The sequence below is a fragment of the Bos mutus genome, chromosome 25 (assembly GCF_027580195.1).
Source record: "Bos mutus isolate GX-2022 chromosome 25, NWIPB_WYAK_1.1, whole genome shotgun sequence".
Lineage (NCBI taxonomy): Eukaryota > Metazoa > Chordata > Mammalia > Artiodactyla > Bovidae > Bos > Bos mutus.
In genome coordinates, this window is record NC_091641.1 from 27625654 (window position 1) to 27647857 (window position 22204).

The following is a 22204-nucleotide window of genomic DNA, read 5'->3' on the forward strand; positions in this document are numbered from 1 at the left end:
TCTAAGCTCCTGCCTCCTTTCCCCCAAGTCCTTAGGAGGAAAGCTGTAGGATCTTATTTGGCGAGCTACTTTTTCTGCCCTCATCCTAAAGAAGCGATGCCCTCTCTTCTTGCTCTTTTTAGTTCTAGGGCCTGGTTGGAACTAACTGGGCTTGAGTGAGTCTGGGCAAAGCCTCTTTCCACTGCATGGATAAGTCCGACTTGTAAGCTGTTGTTACCATTCAGTCACTAAGTCGAGTCTGACTCTTTGCATCCCCATGAACTGCAGCACACCAGGTTTCCTGGTCCTTCACTCTCTCTCTGAGTTTGCTCAGATTCATGTTTATTGAATCGATGATGCCATCCAACCATCTCATCCTTTGTCACCCCCTTCTCCTCTTGCCCTCAATCTTTCCCAGTATCAGGGTCTTTTCCAGTGAGTCGGTTCTTCACAGCAGGTGGCCCAAGTACTGGAGCTTCAGCTTCAGCATCAGTCCTTCCCATGAATATTCAGGACTGATTTCCTTTAGGATTGACTGGTTTGATCTCCCTGCTGTTCAAGGGACTCTCAATAGTCTTCTCCAGCACCACATTTAAAAGGCCACATTTAATTCTTTAGCACTCAGGCCTCTTTATGGTCCAACTACCACATCCATACATGACTACTGGAAAAACCACAGTTTTGACTATACAGATCTTATTGCAATATTCAGGCTCAAATTGAAGAAAGTACAGAAATCTACTAGGCCATTCAGATATCACCTAAATCAAATTCCTTATGAGTATCCAGTGGAGCTGACAAATAGATTCAAGGGACTAGATCTGGTACACAGAGCGCATGAAACGTAGGTTGGTAATACTGTACAGGAGGTGGTGACCAAAAGCATCCCCAAGAAAAAGAAACACAAGAAGGCAAAGTGGTTGTCTGAGGAGCCCTTACAAATAGCCGAGAAAAGAAGTGAAAGGCAAAGGAGAAAGGGGAAGATATACCCAGCTGAATGCAGAGTTTCAGAGAACAGCAAGGAGACTTGTAAGTAGCCAGTGAATCACTAAGTGGAGTTCTTCCCTGATGTCTTTTGTTAACATGGGTTTCACTTTTTCCAAGGATAATCCCTTATTGCCACAATGTTGATTTAAACAATGACCAAAAAAAAAATGTGTATTAATTTAAAATTAAACCCAGCCCAGACTGTTCTGGCCTGTCCCAATTTGGGGGGTGAGGAGGGTATCAAAATAAATGTTCAAGGAAAAAAAAAAAAAGAATGAACCAACCTAGACTTATAATGCAGAGAAGGTAATGGCACCCCACACCAGTACTCTTGCCTGGAAAATCCCATGGATGGAGGAGCCTGGTAGGCTGCAGTCCATGGGGTCGCTAAGAGTCAGACACGACTGAGCGACTTCACTTTCACTTTTTACTTTCATTCATTGGAGAAGGAAATGGCAACCCACTCCAGTGTTCTTGCCTGGAGAATCCCAGAGACGGGGGAGCCTGGTGGGCTGCTGTCTACGGGGTCGCACAGAGTCAGACACAACTGAAGTGACTTAGCAGCAGCAGCAGCAGACTTATAACAATAGTTTTGTAAACATATAGTAACAGTGAATCACTATGACGTGTATCTAGAACTGACAGTGTTGTGGGTCAATTATACTTCCGGTTTAAAAAAGGACATGTAGACACAGGACTTCAGTCGGTTCTGCCATTGAAAAATATTTACAATTGCTATAATGCTGGAAACACTAGTTAGTGATATAATTTAACATATGATAAAATTGGGAGGAGAAGATGAGGAAGGAGAGGTGGAAGTATTCAGTCTTGGTCTCAACATTTATAAATTTAGTGTTAGTCACTCAGTCGTGTTCGATTCTTTGCAACCCCATAGACTGTAGCCTGCCAAGCTCCTCTGTCCATGGGGATTCTCCAGGCAAGAATACTGGAGTGGGTTGCCATTTCCTCCTCCAGGGGATCTTCCCAACCCAGGGATTGAACCTGGGTCTCCTGCATTGCAAGCAGATTCTTTACCATCTGAGCCACCAGGAAAGCTGCTTTTGGGGGGAATCCCCTGGAGGTCCAATGGTTAGGACTCTGTGATTTCACTGAGGGCCTGGGTTCAATCTCCGGTTGGGGGACTAAGATCCTGTAAGCCACGCAAGGATCCTGGTTGGTGTAGATCAGCCCCAAAAAAACCTGCTTTTTTCTTTTCCTTTTCTTCTGTCTGTATTAGACAACAGATGGTAATTAAACCTACTATAGTAATCATTTCACAATATATGTATATGAAACCATCAATGTTGCACACCTTAAGCTAAATCACGGATGTATGTCAAATATTCCTCAATAAAACTGGGGGTGGGGGAGGGGAGAAGCCTGCATAAGTGGAGATGAATTCAACCCCTTTATACCCAACTGTGCCCAGATGGAGTCCTACCTGAGACCACCGGGAGTGACGATGGCCCAGGGGCAGAGATTACTGCTCACTCTGACTAGTACAAATTCTACCCTGGGAGAGTCAACCCCGCCTTCCCCCCAGCCCAGATGCAGGTGAGGCTGGGTCAGCAACAGGAGCATTTCAGTTTCTAAGCTGCAGCATCTGGGAGTGTCCCCAAGTTCCTCTCCCCAGCCCTGCTCCCTCCCCCTGGATCCAGACATAGACTTTCAGATCACACTGGGCGGACAACGGGTCCCATCACCAGACAAGAAATTACGTAATTTGGGAGCCGGTTTCTGGAAGTCCCTATCTGACACGAGAGGCCTTATGTGATAACATAATCAGAGGTCTGAAGTAATCAAGAACTGATCGTTAAAGAAGAAGGAAAAAAAAGGAGGGCTGCTGGCCAAGGATCCGAGCAGCACTTCATTCAGCTGAAACCAAGCAGAGTTTTCTGCTCTAATCCACAAAGTGGAGAAGGCAAGGATGTTGGCTTGGGGCTTATGGGCCTCTGAGACTAAAATAGAGGAACTGCTGTCCCAGGAGGAAGGAGGCTTATTAATGACCGATCCCCCATTCAGTGAAAACGAGATTAACTCAGGTGAAGGTGGATGAAGAGGAATAAGCTGTTCATACAGAGGGAGCTGTTCTTTGGCATCTTTACCTGGCACGGGAGGTTTAAACTAATTTGGCACAACAGCCCCAGGCGCTGGTTCTGGGAACTGGTCCCCCATGACCTCGCACAGGCCGCTCGGAAGACCCTGTGTGGGGCCCTTAGCCCTCAGCTCTTTCCATCAGAAATTCTCTGGGTGCCCCCGCCTTTCTGGTTTTGATTCTGCTTTTTAGTTCAGTTTTCTGCAGAGGACTCCAACTCGGCATGCCTAAATGCCCAGCCGTAAGAGATGCGTGAGCAGCAGTGTGGCTCAGACCAGAAGTTCTCAAACCCCGCCTCATCACCAGCATCTGCGGGCCTGGGGGGTTGTTAGAAACAGAAAGGCTTGGGCTCCACCCAGACTGACTGACTCAGAAGCTCTGCGGGGCAGGGGGGACCCAGCAATGATCTGAGTTGTAACAAGCCCTCCAGGTGATGCTGATGCCTGCTCAGGTATGAAGGGCTCACCCCCCGATCCAGCCCTATGAACTTAGGTGACACTACACCACCCTGAACTCAGCGTTCCCATCTGTAAAATGGGGGGAGACTCATAGTTCTACCTCAACGCTGGGTTGCTGTGAGGATTAAATAAATTAATTTTATTAACACAAGGCTGCTATTATTGATTAGAACCACCCGAACGTCTGACAGTAAGAAATCTGGTGATACAGTGTGTGACACTGGTGTTCTTTGTTTGTTCTGCTGCTTCTCAGCTATGCAAATCTCCTCCAGGCTCAGGACCACAGTTTCTTCTACCATAGCACACACACCACGTGTGCTTTTCCCATGAACTTGTCCGTTTTCTTTCCTCGGTTTTTGAACAGGGTCACTCTTCAGGACAGCATTCCTCTCAACCTGCCTGGGCTCCGGTAATGGTGCCGTAGGTGCCACCAGCCTCCTGCACCCTCCTTTCAGCCAGAGGGATCATCCAAAAGAAGAGGGATCTTCCAACCTGAGTGTGTCACCCACCTCCAGCTGAGAAACTTTCCCTCAGATTATAATTCCAAGTCCATATGGTGACACTCAATTCTACCCTTGATCTTTCATGCTCAGCTCCCTGGCTCCCCTAACTTAGCCAAGCAGAAGGCCATGCAGTTCCCAAACACCCACAGATTCCATCACACCGCTGGGCCTGTGGACATGCTGTTTCCACCAGCAGGAGAACCTTCCCATCCATCTTCCAGCCTTCTACCCTACTGGCCCGAGGCATCCCCTCATCTGGATGCCAGCTCTGGGGCCCCAGGCTGACTTCAGGACCACTGGCTCCTTGCTCCTCCATAGCCCCCAGCACTTCCCTGCCTGGGAACCCTCTATCCATCCCACAGCGCTGGCTTATTGGCCCTCTGCCTCCTCCTCCATCTCTCCTTTGGGGTGGTCAAGGTCTGTTCATTTCTAGGTACTCAGAGCCCAGCAGAGCCCCTGGCACAATGAAGTACTAAACAGTGGATAAAGGAATTAGAAATGGTGTTTCCCATGCTCTCATTAACAGTCTCTGCCCAGCAGTGGCCTCTGGGCTGCAAGGGGTAGGGCTGGCATGAAGGAACAGGAGGGGTCTTCCTGGGGCTCCAGGGATATTCTGTCTCGACAGGAATTTGAGTTATCATTTGTCAGAACTCATCAAATGGGTAATTTAAGATTCAGGAATGTCACTATGTAATTTTACTTGAAGGAAGGAAAAAAAAAAAACCCACAATAGAACCATAAAGAGATATTGAGTTCTGGCTAATGATTCGCATGGTTAGGTGTGTGGATGAAGGATACTGGTGTTATTTCAAGGTCAGTTTTAAATACCAAAAATCTTAGCCGGCTGGCTGGCTAGACAGATACGTGATAAAAACAAGTTTAGCAAAATGTTAACTTGTAGGCAATCTACCTGGCAGGTAGATGGCAAGTACTCACTGTATCTTCCAACTTTTCTGCAGGTTTGAAACACTCCGTGTAAAATATTCCATATTTATGAAACAGGAATAAAAATACCTCTTCCACCAAATGAGCTGAGTAATTTTTAAGAATGTGCTAACCTGGTGCTTTTCCACCATGAACCAGCCAGGGATGTTGTGAAAACGAGACCCTGACTCAGCGGGACTCGGCAGGCCTGAGACTCTGCATTTCAAATGTGCATCTGTGGGGGTGCTGATGCTGCCGGTCCAAGGACCCCCACTGTGAGAAGTGGCAGTCGGGGGGGGGGCGGGGGGGGAGGCGGTCCACTACCTGCCACATTTGCTCCTGATGCCCCCAACTGCCGATGGCAACCCTGACCCCACGCCCTAAGTGGTAGCCTCAGGGCCAGAAGATCAAAAGATCCGACCCTGGGGACAGGCAGGAGCCCCAGAAAGCCCCCGAGGCCTGGGCCCTAGGCCTGCATGAGGAGGGGAGCAGCCCCGCCAGGAAGCAGGGCCAGGACACGGCTCTGAGTCACACATCGGGCACGGGGCCAGCTGGGGAGGACGGCGCTCGGTGACTCAGCAGGGGGAGCAGGCCGGCACCACCAGCCCCACCTGACCCTGGGCTTGGCTGACCACTCTCGCTGAGGACAGGCGACATGTGACGGCTGCTCGCAGAACAGGACAGGGACTGGGGCTGGACCGGCCCCACTTTCCCGGCTCCACTGTGATGCCAGCCCAGAGAGTGACAAGGGGACAGCAGAAGTGTCACCTGACATGTCCTCCTCCCAGGTCACAGGCCTCGGCTCTGGGGTGGGAGTGGGTCGGGGTGGCAGGTGGTGGGGGGCAGCTGGCATCAAACTGAGCCTCAACCCATTTTCAAGGATGGTACACTAAGGAGGAGTGACTCGCTCGAAGTCAAATCCAAAAGTCACATAACTTGATCCCCAGTCTTCATCTCAGTCGTGGTCGGCTGATCTGCCAACAGGATGATAAGCTTCCCTGGGGGCGAGAGGTAGACAGTATTTTTCAAAGACAGCCAGGCATCACCTGCCATCTCACATGCTGGTCCTACAATGAGACCTGGCCACTCCAGGTCTAGAGTTCACTCTCTCTCAGAATACACACTCTTACAGACCAGCTGCCAGGCTGCAAGGAAGCCCAGGCAGCTGGGAGGAGATCACGTGGGGCCTTCAGCCAGGAGCCAGCACTAACCACATGACCTGTAAGCCTGGAAGCCTTCCAGCTGCTATCCAAGGGCCACTGCAGAAGAGACCTTCAGTGAGAACCACACGGCTGAGCCCAGCCAATGCCCAGGCCTGTGGAACATCCTAACGAAAGACTGTCGCCATCCTGTGCCACTAAATTCAGGGTGGGTGTGTTAGGCAGTAACAAATAAGCCCAGCAGGGCACTGACCACATCTTTTCACACACTGCTGTGTCCCCAGAACCAAGCACCATATACAACCAGTACCTAAGAATTATCTACTGAAGGGATAAAGGGACACAAGTGAAATTAAAGCCCAGGGTCTGCCTGCCTCCAAAACAAGTCTCTCCTCCTGTTACCACAATGCCATCAGACTGAGGCTCTAAGTCCCCAGGGTGGCAGGGCAGGCCCCACGCCCAGGAACTGCAGGAAGTTCAATGGGAGGAGGAAGTCAGCTCTGTGAGTCACCCCAGAGCGCACACACCCAGGAGAGAAGGGAAAGGAATTTTATCTGGATCCCAGAGGGGACCAGAAATCAGTAATTCCCCATAAAGCATCAGCAACAGTCCACAGCGAGCCTGAAGAATTGGAAGATCCACACGTGGGCCTGTCTGCCTCCCACGGGCTCAGTTTAACCCCAGAGCACCCCAGGGTCTGCAGCCCCTCAGGGGGCTATGACTTGTTCCTTGTGATCCCCAGCTCCACAGAAGAGCCTGATATCTACCCTCACCCGTGCACATCAACATCGATCAACAGCAGACATGAGAGCCAGAGACATCTGAGCCTCTCCTCTGTGCCAGGGAGGGGCCGGATCCCCTGGTGCCCACGCATGGCTGCTGCCCTTGTGAACTTTATACGTACACAACACACACACACAAACCCACAAAAACACACAAATGCGCACATTCACACACATCCACATGCATACATGTACGTGTACACACCTCACGCATACACACCTATGTGCATAAACACACATATGAACACACACACACCCACACACACTTTGCTAATTTCTCCAATCCAGCTCCTCCTAGAGCAGGGAGATGGCAGAACAGGGCCTCTCCTAGGATGTGACATGCTCCCCAGTTTCTAAAGCTCACACTGGAGCATCACTGCCTCCTCTGAGCTGATGCTCCCACCCAGGTCCTTTCATCACCCACAAAAGCAGCCACAGCCTTTTGCTGAGGTCCAGGCCAAACCCCACAGAACCACATCCAAAAACTGCTCCTACTGCAATTTCACCCATTAGCAGCTGACTAACCATGAACAATGCATCAGATGATTGCTCCAAAGGCTACCCATCCCTCTTGGAACAAAATCCAAACAGTTCACCAGGCCCAGAAGTGACTGTCCCACCTCTTGGAGGCCATCCCCAGCCTCCTCCTGCCTCTTGCAGCTCCAGCTGCTCCGGCCTTTCCTGCTGTGATGGCAACATTCATGGCAGCCCTGCCCCAGGGCCTCTGCACCTCAAACCTATCCCCTTGGATACCTGCCTGCCTGGCTCCCTCGCTCCTTCAGGTCTCTGGTCCAGTGAGGGGGATCGGGTAAGGTAGGCTTCCCTGATTGCTTTTATCAAAACCACACACAACCCCCAACCATCATCTCCCCCTCCTTTCTCTGCGTTTTTCTTCACAGCTTTAACCACCACCTAACTGGTAGGATATATATACTTGGGTCCTGGGCTACTGTTTGTGCCCCTGCCCATGAAAACATGAGCTCCAAGTGGCAAGAATTCTGCTTTATTCACTGCTACAGCCCTGTGCCCAGGTCAGAGCCTGGCACTCAGCCTGGATGGAAGAAGGGAGTGCGGGGGAGGAGGAAGGGAAATGGCATGGAGGGAAGCGGGGAGGAAGAAAGGAGGAGGACCAGGGTGATGAACAGCCACGTTCCTCCCACCAACAGAAGAGCGGCCACCCTACCCTGCCCACTGGTACCCTTCTGCACAAGCAGGATTTTCCTCAAACTGATGCAGGAGACCAAGGGTCTCAAACTCAAATCCTCCAGGGGCCAGGCACATACGCAGGTGAGAGGAGCAAGACTGTCTAACACACCAGGGAGCACTGAGGACCACGGCAGGAAACCAGGGCCACGTGCCTCAGCGCTGGCAGACCGCTTGCATGTGGAATAACGGCACTGACGCTGCCACAACACTTTTCTAGAAAACCTGGACAGTTAAGAACGCCTGTGGAATTTCCTGATATTTAAATGTTCATTCGTACTGTCTAAAACCACTATGCCCACCAAATGGGCTGGAAGACACAGCTGTTTACAACTAGGAATGGGACACCCTCCTTAAGTACCCTCCAGCCACGTCTGCGGCTTGGTTTTTCCATTGGTAAAGCAGGGAGGAAGACGTTACCTACGGCCAAGTGTTTGGGGAAGACAGGATGAGCTCCCAGGTGGACGGTACTGGCTCATATCAGTGTAAGCTATACTGTGTCTTCTGCACACACCCACACGCACACATGCGTGTCTCTGTGCTCATCTGTGATCACACTTACGGGGTCGTTGATGGTTTCGGAGAACAGGGGCGAGCGGTCGGAGAAGCAGGACAACACGAGCTGGATCAGCACAAGGCTAAAGTAAATGTAGAAGGTGACGTCGCGAAAGACATCAACTCGGGCATCCTGCACAGGAGGGGAAGGAGGAGGAGAAAAGATCACTTTCTAGAAGCAGCTGCAGGGGGCGGGTTATCTTCCGGGTTATCGCCCCTTCAAGATAACAGAAGACAGGTGTTTACATCATGGTGTGGTCCACTCTGCCTGGTCAGGGCAGCTGACATGGAGAGGAGCCCCAGGCTTGGGAGTGGATCAGACCTACCTTCAAGGCCTGGCTCAGCTCACACTGGCCATGGCCATGGGGCTTGATCAGCTTACTTAACCTGTCTGTGCCTCAGTTTCCCCACCGACAAACAGATCAGTGGCTCTCAACAGGAGGGGTGACTTTGCCTTCCAGTGAACATCTGGCAGTTTCTGGAGACATTTCTGTTCAGGGGTGGGAGGGCTACTGCCACGGCCCCTCAACATCCTGCAAAGCACAGGACAGCCCTCCCCCAAAACAAAAGGAAGGCTCGGGCCCCAAACGCCAATCCCTGCTGAGGCTGAGACACCCTGCCAGGGTGACTGTGAGATGGCAGTAAGATTATTCACGAAAAAGACTCAGTCCCCGACCTAGCACTCTGAAAACACGAACTCAACAAATGGCAGCTGCCATCACTATTAAAGACCGCTGAAAGGTACATTGTAGGTGCTCAATAAACGTTTGGTCCCTCCTCCTTGCTTTGCCTAATGCCAGCTTCCGATTAGCCCGAAGGAGGCAGGGAACAGCGGGACAGTCTGAAATGACCCGCTCTTCACGACTCCTAGGAGCAGCAACAAGGGCCACTTCCCAGCAACGTGGGAACTAGTCCAGGGCCCCCCAGGGGCAGTCGCCCTGCAAACACCACTCCCCACACGGCTGCATTCCAGACGAAACACACAGAGAGCAGACCTGCTCGGCTGTCACCACTGACAGAGGCTCAAAGTATGGTGTGCATCTGCCTGCTGCTCCTGCCCCTGACAGAGGCACAGACAAATGGGGCTTGGAGGAAAGAAGATTCTAGAACTAAGGTTGCATGGGGGGAAGGGAAATCCCCAGGGAAGAAGCCGGACCCATGTGGTAGCCATTCTCTGGTTCCCAAGGAAATGCATGGTTTCCATGCGAGAAACCATGGAACAGAAGGAACAGGCATCTCCCGGGCACTGCTAAAGGAAGACATGGAACGAGGTCACACTTACCTCTTTTAAGGCAGTCATGATTTTGGATCTCAGGATGGCAAGGGCACACAGTAGGGCTATAAGCCAGAAAGTGAGCATGATCCCTGAGGACTGGACTCCCCTCCTTCTCTCGATCTGAATTAAAAAGGTAGCAAGCAGCTGGAAGAGAAAAGCATGCGACAAGAGTTGTCAGGAGAAGGTCGGGTCCCCACGGCCTCCCCAGTCTGGGGCCTGGCAGATGCAGGGCCCAGAGGAGGGCTGCCCCCAGGACGGTGGTAGCAGAATGGACTGGCTCCAGTCCCAGCTCTGCTCTCGCCTCGCTGGGTGACCTTGGGCGTGTCACCAAACCTCTCTGAGCCTCTGCTGCCTCATCTGCAAAACGGAGTTGACAACAGTATTCATCTCGAAAGCCATGAGAATGTAACAAGATCCAGGAAGGGATGGAAAAGTTGGGGGCGGGAAGAGAGAGGGTGGCACGGGCAGGGAGCTCAGTTTATCACAGAAATCAGCATGCTTTTTCTTAAAGGACCAGAGAGTAAATATTTTAGGATTTGTGGGCCATGGAGATTCTTTCACAACCACTCCCATCTGCAGTGTAGCATGAAAGCAGCCTCCCATGAGACAGGGAAGAGTGGTTATGGTCACCTGCCAATAAAACTTTATTTACAAAAACAGGCTGCGCGCCACCCCCTGCTTTAGAGAAGGAAGTCCAGCCTGATGCAGTGGGCTCGTCTGCCTCGGGCAGCAGTGATAACTGCTCTCCTTTACTGAGCCTCTCTTTGCTCTGCCTCTAGGACGCACTCACCTGCACTGACTCAGTGCAACCTGTTTTCAGCCCCAGGTTGCAGATCAGGAAACTTACTCAACCTGCTACAGACAGATACATAGTTGTCTTCACGGAACTTCATTAGAATGACGGTGGGGGCGGGGGGGGGATTCATTTCCTGGTACCCTGAGCTATGACTTCCGTTTTACATGTGACTCAGTGATCGAGGAGAAAGAACGATGAAACCACTTTTCCTTGAAAGAAGGAGATGCCACTGCCCTTCCGCAGACAGCCCTCTGAAGGCAGACCCCAATGCTGGCCACAGTCATGAACCCGACTCCCAAGGAGCTATGGGCACCCACAGCACTGCCCCTCAGCCCCCAGCTGCCAGAAACCTGGATGTCTGTTCTCATCCCCGGTCTTCTCGTCTCCTTCCCTCCCTGCAGCTCTCCATCAGCAACACACCTGGCTCTGCCACCAAGGCCACCCTCAGTTGACCCACGACTCACTCTGGTCTCAGCCTCCATGCCCCTGGCCCAGGTGCCCCTGGGCCCCTACTGGCCTCCCAGCTTCCACTCCTGCTCACAACCCATTCTCACCACGCTCAGCTCTTAAATAAGCACAGCCTGCCATGCCACACCTTTCCCTTTCGGGTGAGGGGTTTTAACCCAGGGTCCATGAGGCTCTGGATAGAAGCCAGGGGGTCCATGAACTCGGACGGGAAACAATCATAGCTTCGCTTTCCCTCATCAGCACCACCAATGACAACGGAAAGCAACAAAGCTCAATGGCACCAGCAGTGCCCGGGGCTCCGTCACCACTAGAAGTCACACCCGAAGACAAAAAGCGAAAGGCCTCTCCTCCAGCTACCGTGGACGCTGGGCTGCTGTCTGGAAACTAAGGAGGTCTCACACCTGCTGGTGGACCCTGAGTTGAGATGCACTGATAAAGAAGCCCATATTTTTGCTGTTTACTCTTTTGCAAACTGTGATTAAAGATAACTGGTTTCCCAGCCCAAATGTCCTGCAACTGAAGAATCTATACAGTCCATACAATCAAACACACTGAGCAATTGTGGAAAAAAATAAAATAAAATAAAGGTCTTTGGAACAGCAGAGGCTGAGAAGTCAGACTCCAACTGCTCCAGCCTGCATGGTTCCATGCACATGATTTTCTGGAAAAGGCAAAGTCACAGGGGCAGAAAATATAGCGGGAGTGGGGGAGTGGGGGAGGGCAAGGGCAGCATGAGGGAGGTTTCGGGGGGCTATGAATTGTTGTGTTGCTGTGAATCTCCATTGTGGGCATGGTGCTTACCTGACAGTATCGGTTTATCAAAGCTCATCAACGGTTCAAGGAAAAAAGTGAATTTTACCCTATGCAAAATAAACCTCAAGTAAAAACATAAATGGACCTCATTAAGATCTTCATACATACACATATGTGTGTATGACTGGTTTCCTCCACAAGCCTGCGTGTTTGATGATTTTAAGAACACTATTCTGAGACCAGACTGGCAAAGAAGAAAGGGGTGTGTGGCACAGAAAAGGTCTGGAAACCCAACTCTGGGACTGAAAAACAAGGCAAATCCCGCTCACCCTGCAGCTCAAGGTCCTTCAGAGTCAGCCCCCTGCCCTTCCAGTGCCCCTGCGCCCCTCCTCACTGCCTCTGCCCCAGCCACACCGGCCAACGCTCAGTCTCCCCTGCTCTGACCCCAGATCACTTGCACGTGCTGGTCTCAACACTGGATCCTCCCTATCTCTAGCCCCTTCAACTTTAACATCCTGCTCATTCTTTACGCCTAAGTTCCATCATCCTTTCCTCCCTCCTCCCATCAAGACCAAACCAAATTCACCCAAGACACCCGTATTTCTACTGTAAGATCTTCTCATTTCCAAATGGCGGCCACTACTTACCATGGTGATGCCCAAGAGGGTTGGACTGACCAGGAACACTGGGGCCAGGAGCTTGCCCATACTTCTTTCCCAGAAAGAGTAGAAGAGGTCTGCCCAGCAGACAATCCATAGCAAAAACCCCAAGGCCTGGAAGAGAAGTACACGCACATCTTACAATGGACAGCCCTGGAACTTCCCCCAGCATCCCTGCAAAAAGCTCAGCCTCGGAGGAACCGGCTACCCCCTAACCATTGCCTGTGGTCTTCAGACACAGTATACATCCTCTGGGATCCAGTCAAGCCCTAGGCAGGGTGAGCCAGTATCCATGCCGTCCCATGCTGGTCTGTGTCTCCTCTGGACCCCAGCCATGACTCTGTCTGTCCTATTCTCCCCAGCACCTGAAGACTCAAGTCTCTGACTTATCGACATCCATGAACTACATGGGGGCCCTCACACGATGGCCATTCATCCAACAATATTAAGCCAACCAAAATTTACTGGGGCCTCCTATGGGCCACAGATGTGAAGGATAGAACGATGAATAAAACAGACAGAAGTCACTGCTTTCACGGAGCTGTGATTCCAGTGGATAGAACAGGCAAGAGACGAACCGAAAAATACACAGTATAACGCTAGAGAGGAATGAGTGGCGTGAAAAGTGAAAGTGTTAGTCTCTCAGTGGTGCCTGACTCTTTATGAAACCATGGACTGTAGCTGCCCACCCCCAGGTTCCTCCATCTACGGAATTCTCCAGACAAGAATATTGGAGTGGGTAGCCATGCCTTTCTCCAGGGGATCTTCCCAACCCAGGGATGGAACCTGGGTCTCCTGCCTTGCAGGCAGATTCTTTACCGTCTGAGCCATCAGGAAGAAGAAATAAAACAGATAAGATAGGGTGGTCAGAGAAGGCCTCTCCCATCAGGTGACATCTGGTGAAGAGCCAACGGTGACTACTTGAGGGAGAGAACAATTCGGGTAGAAGGCAAAGCAAGTGCAAAGGTCCTGAGGCAGAAATGTGTTCAGCAGGTTCATGCCTGCTGTGGCATGAGCCGTGGGTGTGACAGGAGGTGGCTTAAGAGGAGCCTGGAGCCACATCAAGCTGGGCCACTGAGCAGACGTCCAGGTTTTACTCCCTAGGATGAGAAGTTACTAGAGTGTTTCTCAGCAAGGCACAGACAAAATCTTACAGTTTTTTAAAAAATATTTTTATTTCTTTGGCTGTGCCTTGCCTTAGTTGCGGCATGTGGGATCTAGTTCCCCTAAGGGATTGAGCTCAGGGTCCCCTGCCCTGGGAGCATGGAGTCTTAGCCACTGGACCACCAGGGAAGTCCTCTGGTTTACACGTTAAAGGGAGAGGTTGCTCTCCATGAAAAGTACAAAGTGCTGCCAGAGGTCTAAGAGGAAGACACCAGATCCAGCTGAAGACAGGGGAGCAGACAGCATGGTGAGATGGGCTTGGAATGTGGTCTGAGCAACGGTATCACAGGCAAGGGGACAGCTTCGGTAAAATCATTCAAGTTTACCTGTTTGCCAAGGGCTTATGGAAATCAATCTCGGGAAATGGGGCTTTAATAAAGGACAGAGAGACACATGCTAAGAGGAGAAAGTGGAATGCACACACACACACATACAGGATATATACATGCCCTTCATGTGTCTCCCCCAGAAAGCTCATTCTTACAAGGGGCATACCAGCACCTGTAGAGTGGAGAAACAGACTCACTGACCAGATGACCAAAATTAAGCCCATCAATGAGGGGCATATGGATACCACGTGACCTTAGATGTACCCCAGAGAAGGACCCCGTGGCCCTTTTGTAGTTCTCCAGCCAGACAGGCATTAGTGAATCAAACCGTGAGAACACATGGTCCCAAGAGCCCAAGTTGAGAAACTGACTCTAAATTAACTGGCCCATGTTCTCCAAATATGTCAGCATGATAAAAAAAAAAAAAAAACAAAAAATGGTGAAAAGTTCTTGCAAAATAACAGAAAAATAAAGAAACAGTGTGACTAAGTGCAATGAATGACCCTGAATTGGGGGGAGGAGGAGGGGATGCTAGAAAGGACAAGCATCCTTGTCCCTTTTGGCAAGGGACAAAAGTGGAATATACATAGTAGTTTTTATTTTTTCTTTTAAAGTATTGTGTCCATGTTACATTTCCTACATTTAATTGTGCTGTTGTTACATAACAGAATATCCTTTTTTCGATAAAACATACACTGAAGAAGGGGCAAAGAGGCATGGTGGATGCTAGCTTTTCTCAAATAATTCAGAAAAAAATAAATACTGTGTGTATACGGAGAGAGCAAAGAGAGTAAGAAGATGCTAAAATGTTAAATGTGGCAGAATGTTAAAAATCGGTGACTATAAATAATGGGTATTCAGGGCTGAGGGAGTATTTAATACTATCCTTGCAACCTTTCTGCAGTTTGAAACTATTTCAAGATTAAAAAAAAATTTTTTTTTAATTAAAAAGACATCCTTGGTCAGGGAGGAAGACCTCCATATAATCTTGTGAGATAGATTATATCACCCCCACTGCAATCATGGGGAAACTGAGGCTCAGGGAGGTTAAGAAATTTGCTCAAGGAAAAAAAATTCTTAAAAAAAAATTTCTTCCCATTTCTTTAATTTTGTATCTATATGGGATGGTGCATGTTCATTAAATTTACTGCGATAATCACTTCATGACCTATGTAAGTCAAATCATTGTGCTGTACACTTAAACTTAATACAGTGCTGTTTGTCAGTTAGATCTCAATAAAACTGGAAGAAGAAAGAAATTTGCTCAAGGTCATATAGCTAATAAGTGGCAATGCCAACATCTGAACCCACGTCTGAATTCAGAGCCCCAGGCTTTATTCACCACATTATTATTCTGTGTCCTAGTAAAAGGCAGCTCAGGGGAATTAAGCAGAAGGAACATGTCAGTTATCACAAGCAGTCTTCCCTACCACAGCACACACCCCACCCCCCAATACGCACGCACATCATAATAAAACCCCACGAGACTTACAGTCTTGGCTTTGTTGAGATGTGTCATCTGAATGTAGCCCCGGTCATGGTGGGAGAGATAGAGGAAGTAGAAGGGGAAGCAGACCCAGAGGTAAGAGCAAGGCACCCACACGAGGACGGTGTTCTGAAAGCACTTGGTGAAGTCGGGGTTGCTGGTGTTCCACGTGACATTCCACTCCTGCGGACACAAACACAGGCCCAGGTAAACAGGACGCCCCCAGGAGTGTGGACCAGGGGCCTGCGTAGAGTTCAAAGCTACCTGCTGTGGGGTTTAGGAACTAGGATGCCCTCCCAGGCAGAACAGGCAAACTGGAAAGATCAGTAGCCAGAAAGACTTCAAACAAAGAATGACAAACGAAAGTTATGTCTCACCTTCCCTCACAGGTAAGTTCCTGAGACAATAATGGGCAGGTTCCATTATTGTACAAAAGATGGGGACCACCACTTAAAGGAATCCTTAAGGGTATTCTCCTATAAATCGACTCATCCTTTAATCACATAAATCATGCCTACTTTACAATCCTGTGAATTAAGAGCTTTCTAATATTTTCTTCTTTATCATCCCTATGATCCCCATATCACTGTATCAATGCATCAGTGATGGCATGACAGTGATCACATCATGATCACTTTCATCAGCACCATCAGCATCACTATAGCGGTCATCATCAGCACCACCATCTTTATCACTGGCATCAGCATCGCCATCATCCACCATCATCAGCACCACCATCTTTGTCACTGGCATCAGCATCGCCATCATCCACCATCAGCAGCACCACCATCAGCAGCATGACCACCAACAGCACCACCACCATAGATAATACCCAAATTGCAGTTCTGTGTTCTAGGCCCTATTCTAAGTTCTTTGTATGTATTATCTCCTTTAGTTCTATAATTACTTTATCATTTCTTTCTTAGAAGGGAAAACTATAGCACAGAGAGGTTCAGTGATTTGCCCAGTATCTCACAGTACCTACCCCATTATTTGGTAAGACCTGGAGCCTGACTCAGACTCAGGCAATTCGATTCTGGAGTTCCTGCATTTAACCACAAAGTTATCCTGGCTGAGAAACAAATCTGTCTTACTTTTATCTTTTTAAGAAGCCACCTGTATTGCATAAGAGACAATGCCAAATAGGTAAAAAGATAAACACATACACAAATAGAGCAGGTATTATCTGCCCAAGAAAAAAACTTCAACCAGCCTTCAGACTTCTGTAATGGAAATTTTAACTCAAGCCCTGATCTGACCACTGAACTGTTTGTTATATGACTTTGGGGAAAGGTATTACCCTATCCAGAGGTTTCAATTTCCTATCTCTACCATAATTAGGCGGGATAAAATTAGAGGTCTGAAACAGGTGATTACCAGGCTGACTAGGCCCACAGAGATGATCTGCAGTTATTGTTGGTACTTTAAACATGCCTTTTAAAAAAAAATCTCAGTTTAGCTGCCAACACTTAAAAATGAGGAAATTTCACATAAAAGTTGGATTTACAGTATCTCTCTAAAAAATAAAAAACCAGAAAGTCTGGCAGCACTGGGCCCAGATTCCCGCTTCACAGCCAATGGGAGGAACTAGGGAGGAGCCAGTCTTTGGGTAAGGTTCATGCCGTCCAGCGGCCAGTCCCCGTGCAGCCCCCTCCCCACAGCACTGTCTCCCCACCACTGGATATCTGCTCTCCAGACACCTCTGACTTCAACAGCCTTCCCAGAATCAGATTAAGAGAGACCACCAAGGAACTCCAAGGAACCTGGATTCTTAAAACTCCATGCAAGCTTTAAAGCCACATCAAAGAACATTACAGAATAGAAAGTAATGGGAATAAGTGGACGATTTTACATTTGATGATCAATCAAAATCTATGTTCTGAGCTTTATAAAAGAGATCTAGATGTGTACCAATGCAAGCATACTTAATGCTACTGAGATGTACACTTAATACTGGTTGCTGCTGTTCAGTCGCTCAGTCATGTCCATCTCTTTGCAACCCCATGGACTGCAGCACACCAGGCTTCCCTGTCCTTCACTATCTCCCAGAGTTTGCTCAAACTCACGTCCACTGAGTCAATGATGCCATCCAACCAGCTCATCCTCTGCCGCTCCCTTCTCTTCCTGCCCTCAATCTTTCCCAGCATCAGGGTCTTTTCCAGTGAGTAGGCTCTTTCCATCAGGGGGTCAAAATATTGGAGCTTCAGCTTTAGCATCAGTCCTTCCAATGAATATTCAGGGCTGATTTCCTTTGGGATTGATTGGTTTGATCTCCCTGCTGTCCCAGGGACTCTCAAACATCTTCTCCAGCACCACAATTCAAAACCATCAATTCTTCAGCACTCAGCCTTCTTGATGGTCCAACTCTCACATCCATACATGGCAACTGGAAAAACCAAAGCTTTGACTATACCGACCTTTGTCAGAAAAGTGATGTCTCTCCTTTTTAATACACTATCTAGGTTTAAAAATGGTTAAGATGGTTCAAGAAAAAAAAAAAGGAAGAAGAAAAAGAAAAGACTTGACTTTAAAAACAGAGAGACAAAGATCTAGTATTAAGTAAGTACCCAAACTGGTTCTTCAGAGGTATAATTATTCTATGATATAAATGGTTATTTTTCCAGAACCAAGAACAAGGAATTATTGAAAAATAAACTTTAAAAGGTCAACACAGACAAAGGAATTTAGCTAGGAAACTTCTAGACACAAAGAAACCCTAAAAAGGACAAAGTTCATGCCTCTGTAGACTTGGGCACTTGGAAGACAGCCTTGGAAATAATTTATCTGATCATGGAAAGGAGTAGTTTATATCAAAGACTAATTATTTTAACTGATTTCACACCTAAAATTCTTAAGATGATGGTGAAAAGGGGGATTTAACTGTTGGTGGTTATTATAATCAAAGCAGATTCTGGCCAGAAAAAACTCATTCCAAAGGAATTTGCCTTTGTACTAAGAAAACAATACCGAAACTTAATATAGAATTATATATATAACTTCCCTTGTAGGAAGGGCTTCCCTGGTGGCTCAGCTGGTAAAGAATCCGCCTTCAAGGTGGGAGACCTGGGTTCGATCCCTGGGTTGGGAAGACACGCTGGAGGAGGGAAAGGCTACCCACTCTAGTATTCTGGCCTGGAGAATTCCATGGACTAAGTCCATGGGGTCACAAAGAGTCGGACACAACTGAGCGACTTTCACTTCACTTCTCTATGTCTATAAGAAGCTTGGTTCATATATGAGACATTTTAATCACCTGATCCTTGCCCCAGTTATTCCTTGACTGGACTGCTACGGTAGCTTGCTAGCCACACCCTGCTTCCAGACCCTCTGGGCCTCACCTAGTCCTCCCCACCACAGCCAAATACATTTTCTATCTTATACATCTATACATGCATTCAGATATAATTATCCACTCATCTCACCCACCACCCAGGCACCAAGTCATTCATCCATCTACCTATCTATCCACCCACCCACCTCCTCTACCCATGTACCCATCCAATGATCCACCCACCCACCTACCCACCCGCTGATTCATGCATCCATCCACCCACCTGTCCACCCAGGCATTCATCCATCTGTTTCTTCCACAATTTCTCCCGCCCCATTTCCCAATGTGTCCACTTGGCCTCTCTTCGTATTAATTTACTTTTAATAGGTAACACATTTCTGTGCTAAACTTTCCCCAACTACCCAAAATGGTACACTGTGAAAAATAAGTCTTGCTCCCTGAACTCAAAGCTCTCCCTTCCTACCCCACAGGCAAAACTCCTATATTGCTAACAATATATCGTTATTCTTCCAAATATAGTTTATCTACTTTGTTTCCCCTGAAGGTGCCATAATACATACTTGTTTGGCACCTCACTTTTTTCCCCTTAATATTAGAAACCGATCTCTGTCAGTGCCAGAGATCTGCTTTATTCTTGCTAGTTTAACTTCATTTCTTTTGAACAAAGGGTAGAAGTGACAAGCTACCTCCCCCTCCTGGTCCCAGACTGGTCCCTCTCTCTAGAGGCGACACCATCCATTTCTTCTGTATCCTTCCAGGAAACATTTTATGCATCTATAACAAAAATAAATACATATCTTCTGTAATCAAATGGAGAGAAACATACTCCATACCCTGTTCTGTACCATCCTTTCATCTCTTAAGAACAGATCAGAGAGATTATTCTACTCTGCACATTTCCTCATCCTTTGCTCCAGCTGTTTTGTCTTTCCTCATATGGATGGGCTTGACCTTATATAATCAGCTAACGGGGCACTAGGCTGCTCTTACAATGAAGCAGTGAATAAATTTAGGAAGTGCCTCATTTCACACAAAGCAAGCACATTTGTAAGACAACTTTCTAGACGTGGACCTGCTGGATTAAAGGGTGTATGCATTTAAAATTTAAACAGTTGCTGAATCCAATGGGTATCATCAGTTTATTCTGCACCACACAAAGTACCAGGGTCATTGCTTCCCAAACTACAGTATATTATAAGCTTTTGATCTCTGCCAATCTGATAGTGGAAAATATCTCCCTGTAGCTTCACTTCCTTTCTTCTTAATGATAAATGAAACTGAAGATTTTGCCACTTTGTGTGTTAAAAGCAGTTTCTTCTCCTAAGAGGAAAAACCATAGGCTTAAATACCTATGAGTTATTAAATGGGACAGATCTGAACACCCATCTCCCCTGGCTAACAACCTCCAATAGTTTCCCATCACCTTTCAGAGCCAGTCCTTGCTTGCTTCATGAGCCCTTCCACATCCACATTCAAGCTCCATCTGTTTCTTCTACAATTTCTCCCACCCCATTTCCCAATGTGTTAACTTGGCTATTCATTCAAAGAAGCATTTATCAAGCCTGTGTCAGGCACCATTCAAGGAACTAGAGATTTAGGAAGGCCTATGGTCCCCACCTTTAATGCACTCCCCAATTGCTGATCCAATGATTGATGCTTTGGGATATGTCTTGCTAGATACTCTTCCTGCCTTTTCATAGTAACAAACTCCTACTCATCCTTCAAAATCCAACTCAGAGACACCTCCTTTAAGAGGCCTTTCTCCTGGGCTTTCCTGGTGGCTCAGTGGTAAAGCTGCTGCTGCTGCTAAGTCACTTCAGTCGTGTCCGACTCTGTGTGACCCCATAGACGGCAGCCCACCAGGCTCTGCCGTCCCTGGGATTCTCCAGGCAAGAACACTGGAGTGGGTTGCCATTTCCTTCTCCAATGCATGAAAGTGAAAAGTGAAAGTGAAGTCGCTCAGTCATGTCCGACTCTTAGCGACCCCATGGACTGCAGCCTACCAGGCTCCTCCGTCCATGGGATTTGCCAGGCAAGAGTACTGGAGTGGGGTGCCAAAGAATCCACCTGAAATACAGGAGACACAGGTTTGATCCCTGATCCAGGAAGATCACACAGGCTGTGATGCAACTAATGCCCACGCACCACAACTACTGAGCCTGAGCTCTAGAGCCCGGGACCGCAACTCCTGAAGCCCGCCTGCCTAGAACCCGTGGCTCTGCAACAAGAGAAGCCTCCGCAGTGAAAAGTCTAGGCACCGCAACTAGACAGTGACCCCGCTCACTGCAACTGGAGAAAAGCAGCAACAAAGACCCAGCATAGCCAAAACAAATCAACAAAATTATTTAAAAAAAAAAAAAAAAAGAGCAGCCTCACTCTCCAAACTATGAGAACAGCCCCCCAACACTGCAATGATGACTTACTTGTCCATCAGTACATCTGTCCTGCCAGGACTTCTGACTCTTCTCCTCCTCACCTAGCAGGGACCCAGAGGTTACTAAGTAAACAAATGACCCAAACCATGCCTCCCGTCCCCAGCATTATTTGCTACTTTGTTTTTCGGGAAACAATCCATCCAGGTAGAACTTGACTATGACCCTGGCTTTCTGGTCAGATGGATGTGGATTAAAAGTCAGGTGCTGACCACAGTTGCACCTGGGCGGGTCACTTAATGTCTCCAAGCCTCCATCTCCTTACCAATGTGGCCAGGGAAAAACATGCAGGCCTGGAAGAACTATCAAACGGGTCTGTGCTTTGTACCAGCTGGCATGGTCTAGAGGTAGTAAGTGGTGGCTATTAGCTGCAGACCAATAATTAATAATAATCACCACCGCCACCCTCAGCGCTGCCTAGCATTAGAAAGCTTCAAAGACAAAGAAAAATTCGAGTTCGGAAGTGAGCAAGCGGAAACTCGGGAGCACCCGAGGACACAGAACTCCGGGGAAGGAGAGGTCGGAGAAATGCTTAGCAAAGGAAGGGGTTTGGGTTTATTCTTCAGAAGGCAGCTTCCTCCCCAGAGCCAGATGGCCAGCCCTGACTGAGAGGGTAGAGGAGGAAGGAGGCGGGGCTTGAGAAGAGGAAATTTGACCGTGACCTTGAACTTGCACTACCTCCACGGACACCCACTAATAGTGGCCCTGACCACAACTGTCACAGCAGTGATGTAACAAGGTCAGGGGCCTCTGGTGTGTTCCTCACTGGCCAGGTCTCTGATGAATCCTTTGTCCAAAGGGGGCTTCCCTGGTGGCTCAGTGGTGAAGAATCTGCTTTCCAATGCAGGAGGCCAGGGTTCAATCCCTGGGTGGGGAAGATCCCCTGGAGAAGGAAATGGCAAC

General features: G+C 48.5%; 1 protein-coding gene across 3 annotated transcripts in view; it reads right to left on the reverse strand.

The window, feature by feature from the left end:
* The window catches only part of ABCC1 (ATP binding cassette subfamily C member 1 (ABCC1 blood group)), a 152161-nt gene that overhangs the window by 88015 nt on the left and 41942 nt on the right, over positions 1-22204 (reverse strand). For all 3 annotated transcript variants that reach the window (XM_070363190.1, XM_070363189.1, XM_070363188.1), the window contains 4 exons: positions 15584-15760; positions 12587-12712; positions 9929-10066; positions 8654-8779 (listed from right to left, as the gene is read on the reverse strand). In XM_070363190.1, coding sequence (XP_070219291.1) covers positions 8654-8779; positions 9929-10066; positions 12587-12712; positions 15584-15760 — 567 coding nt within the window. The remainder of the gene's footprint in view (positions 1-8653; positions 8780-9928; positions 10067-12586; positions 12713-15583; positions 15761-22204) is intronic.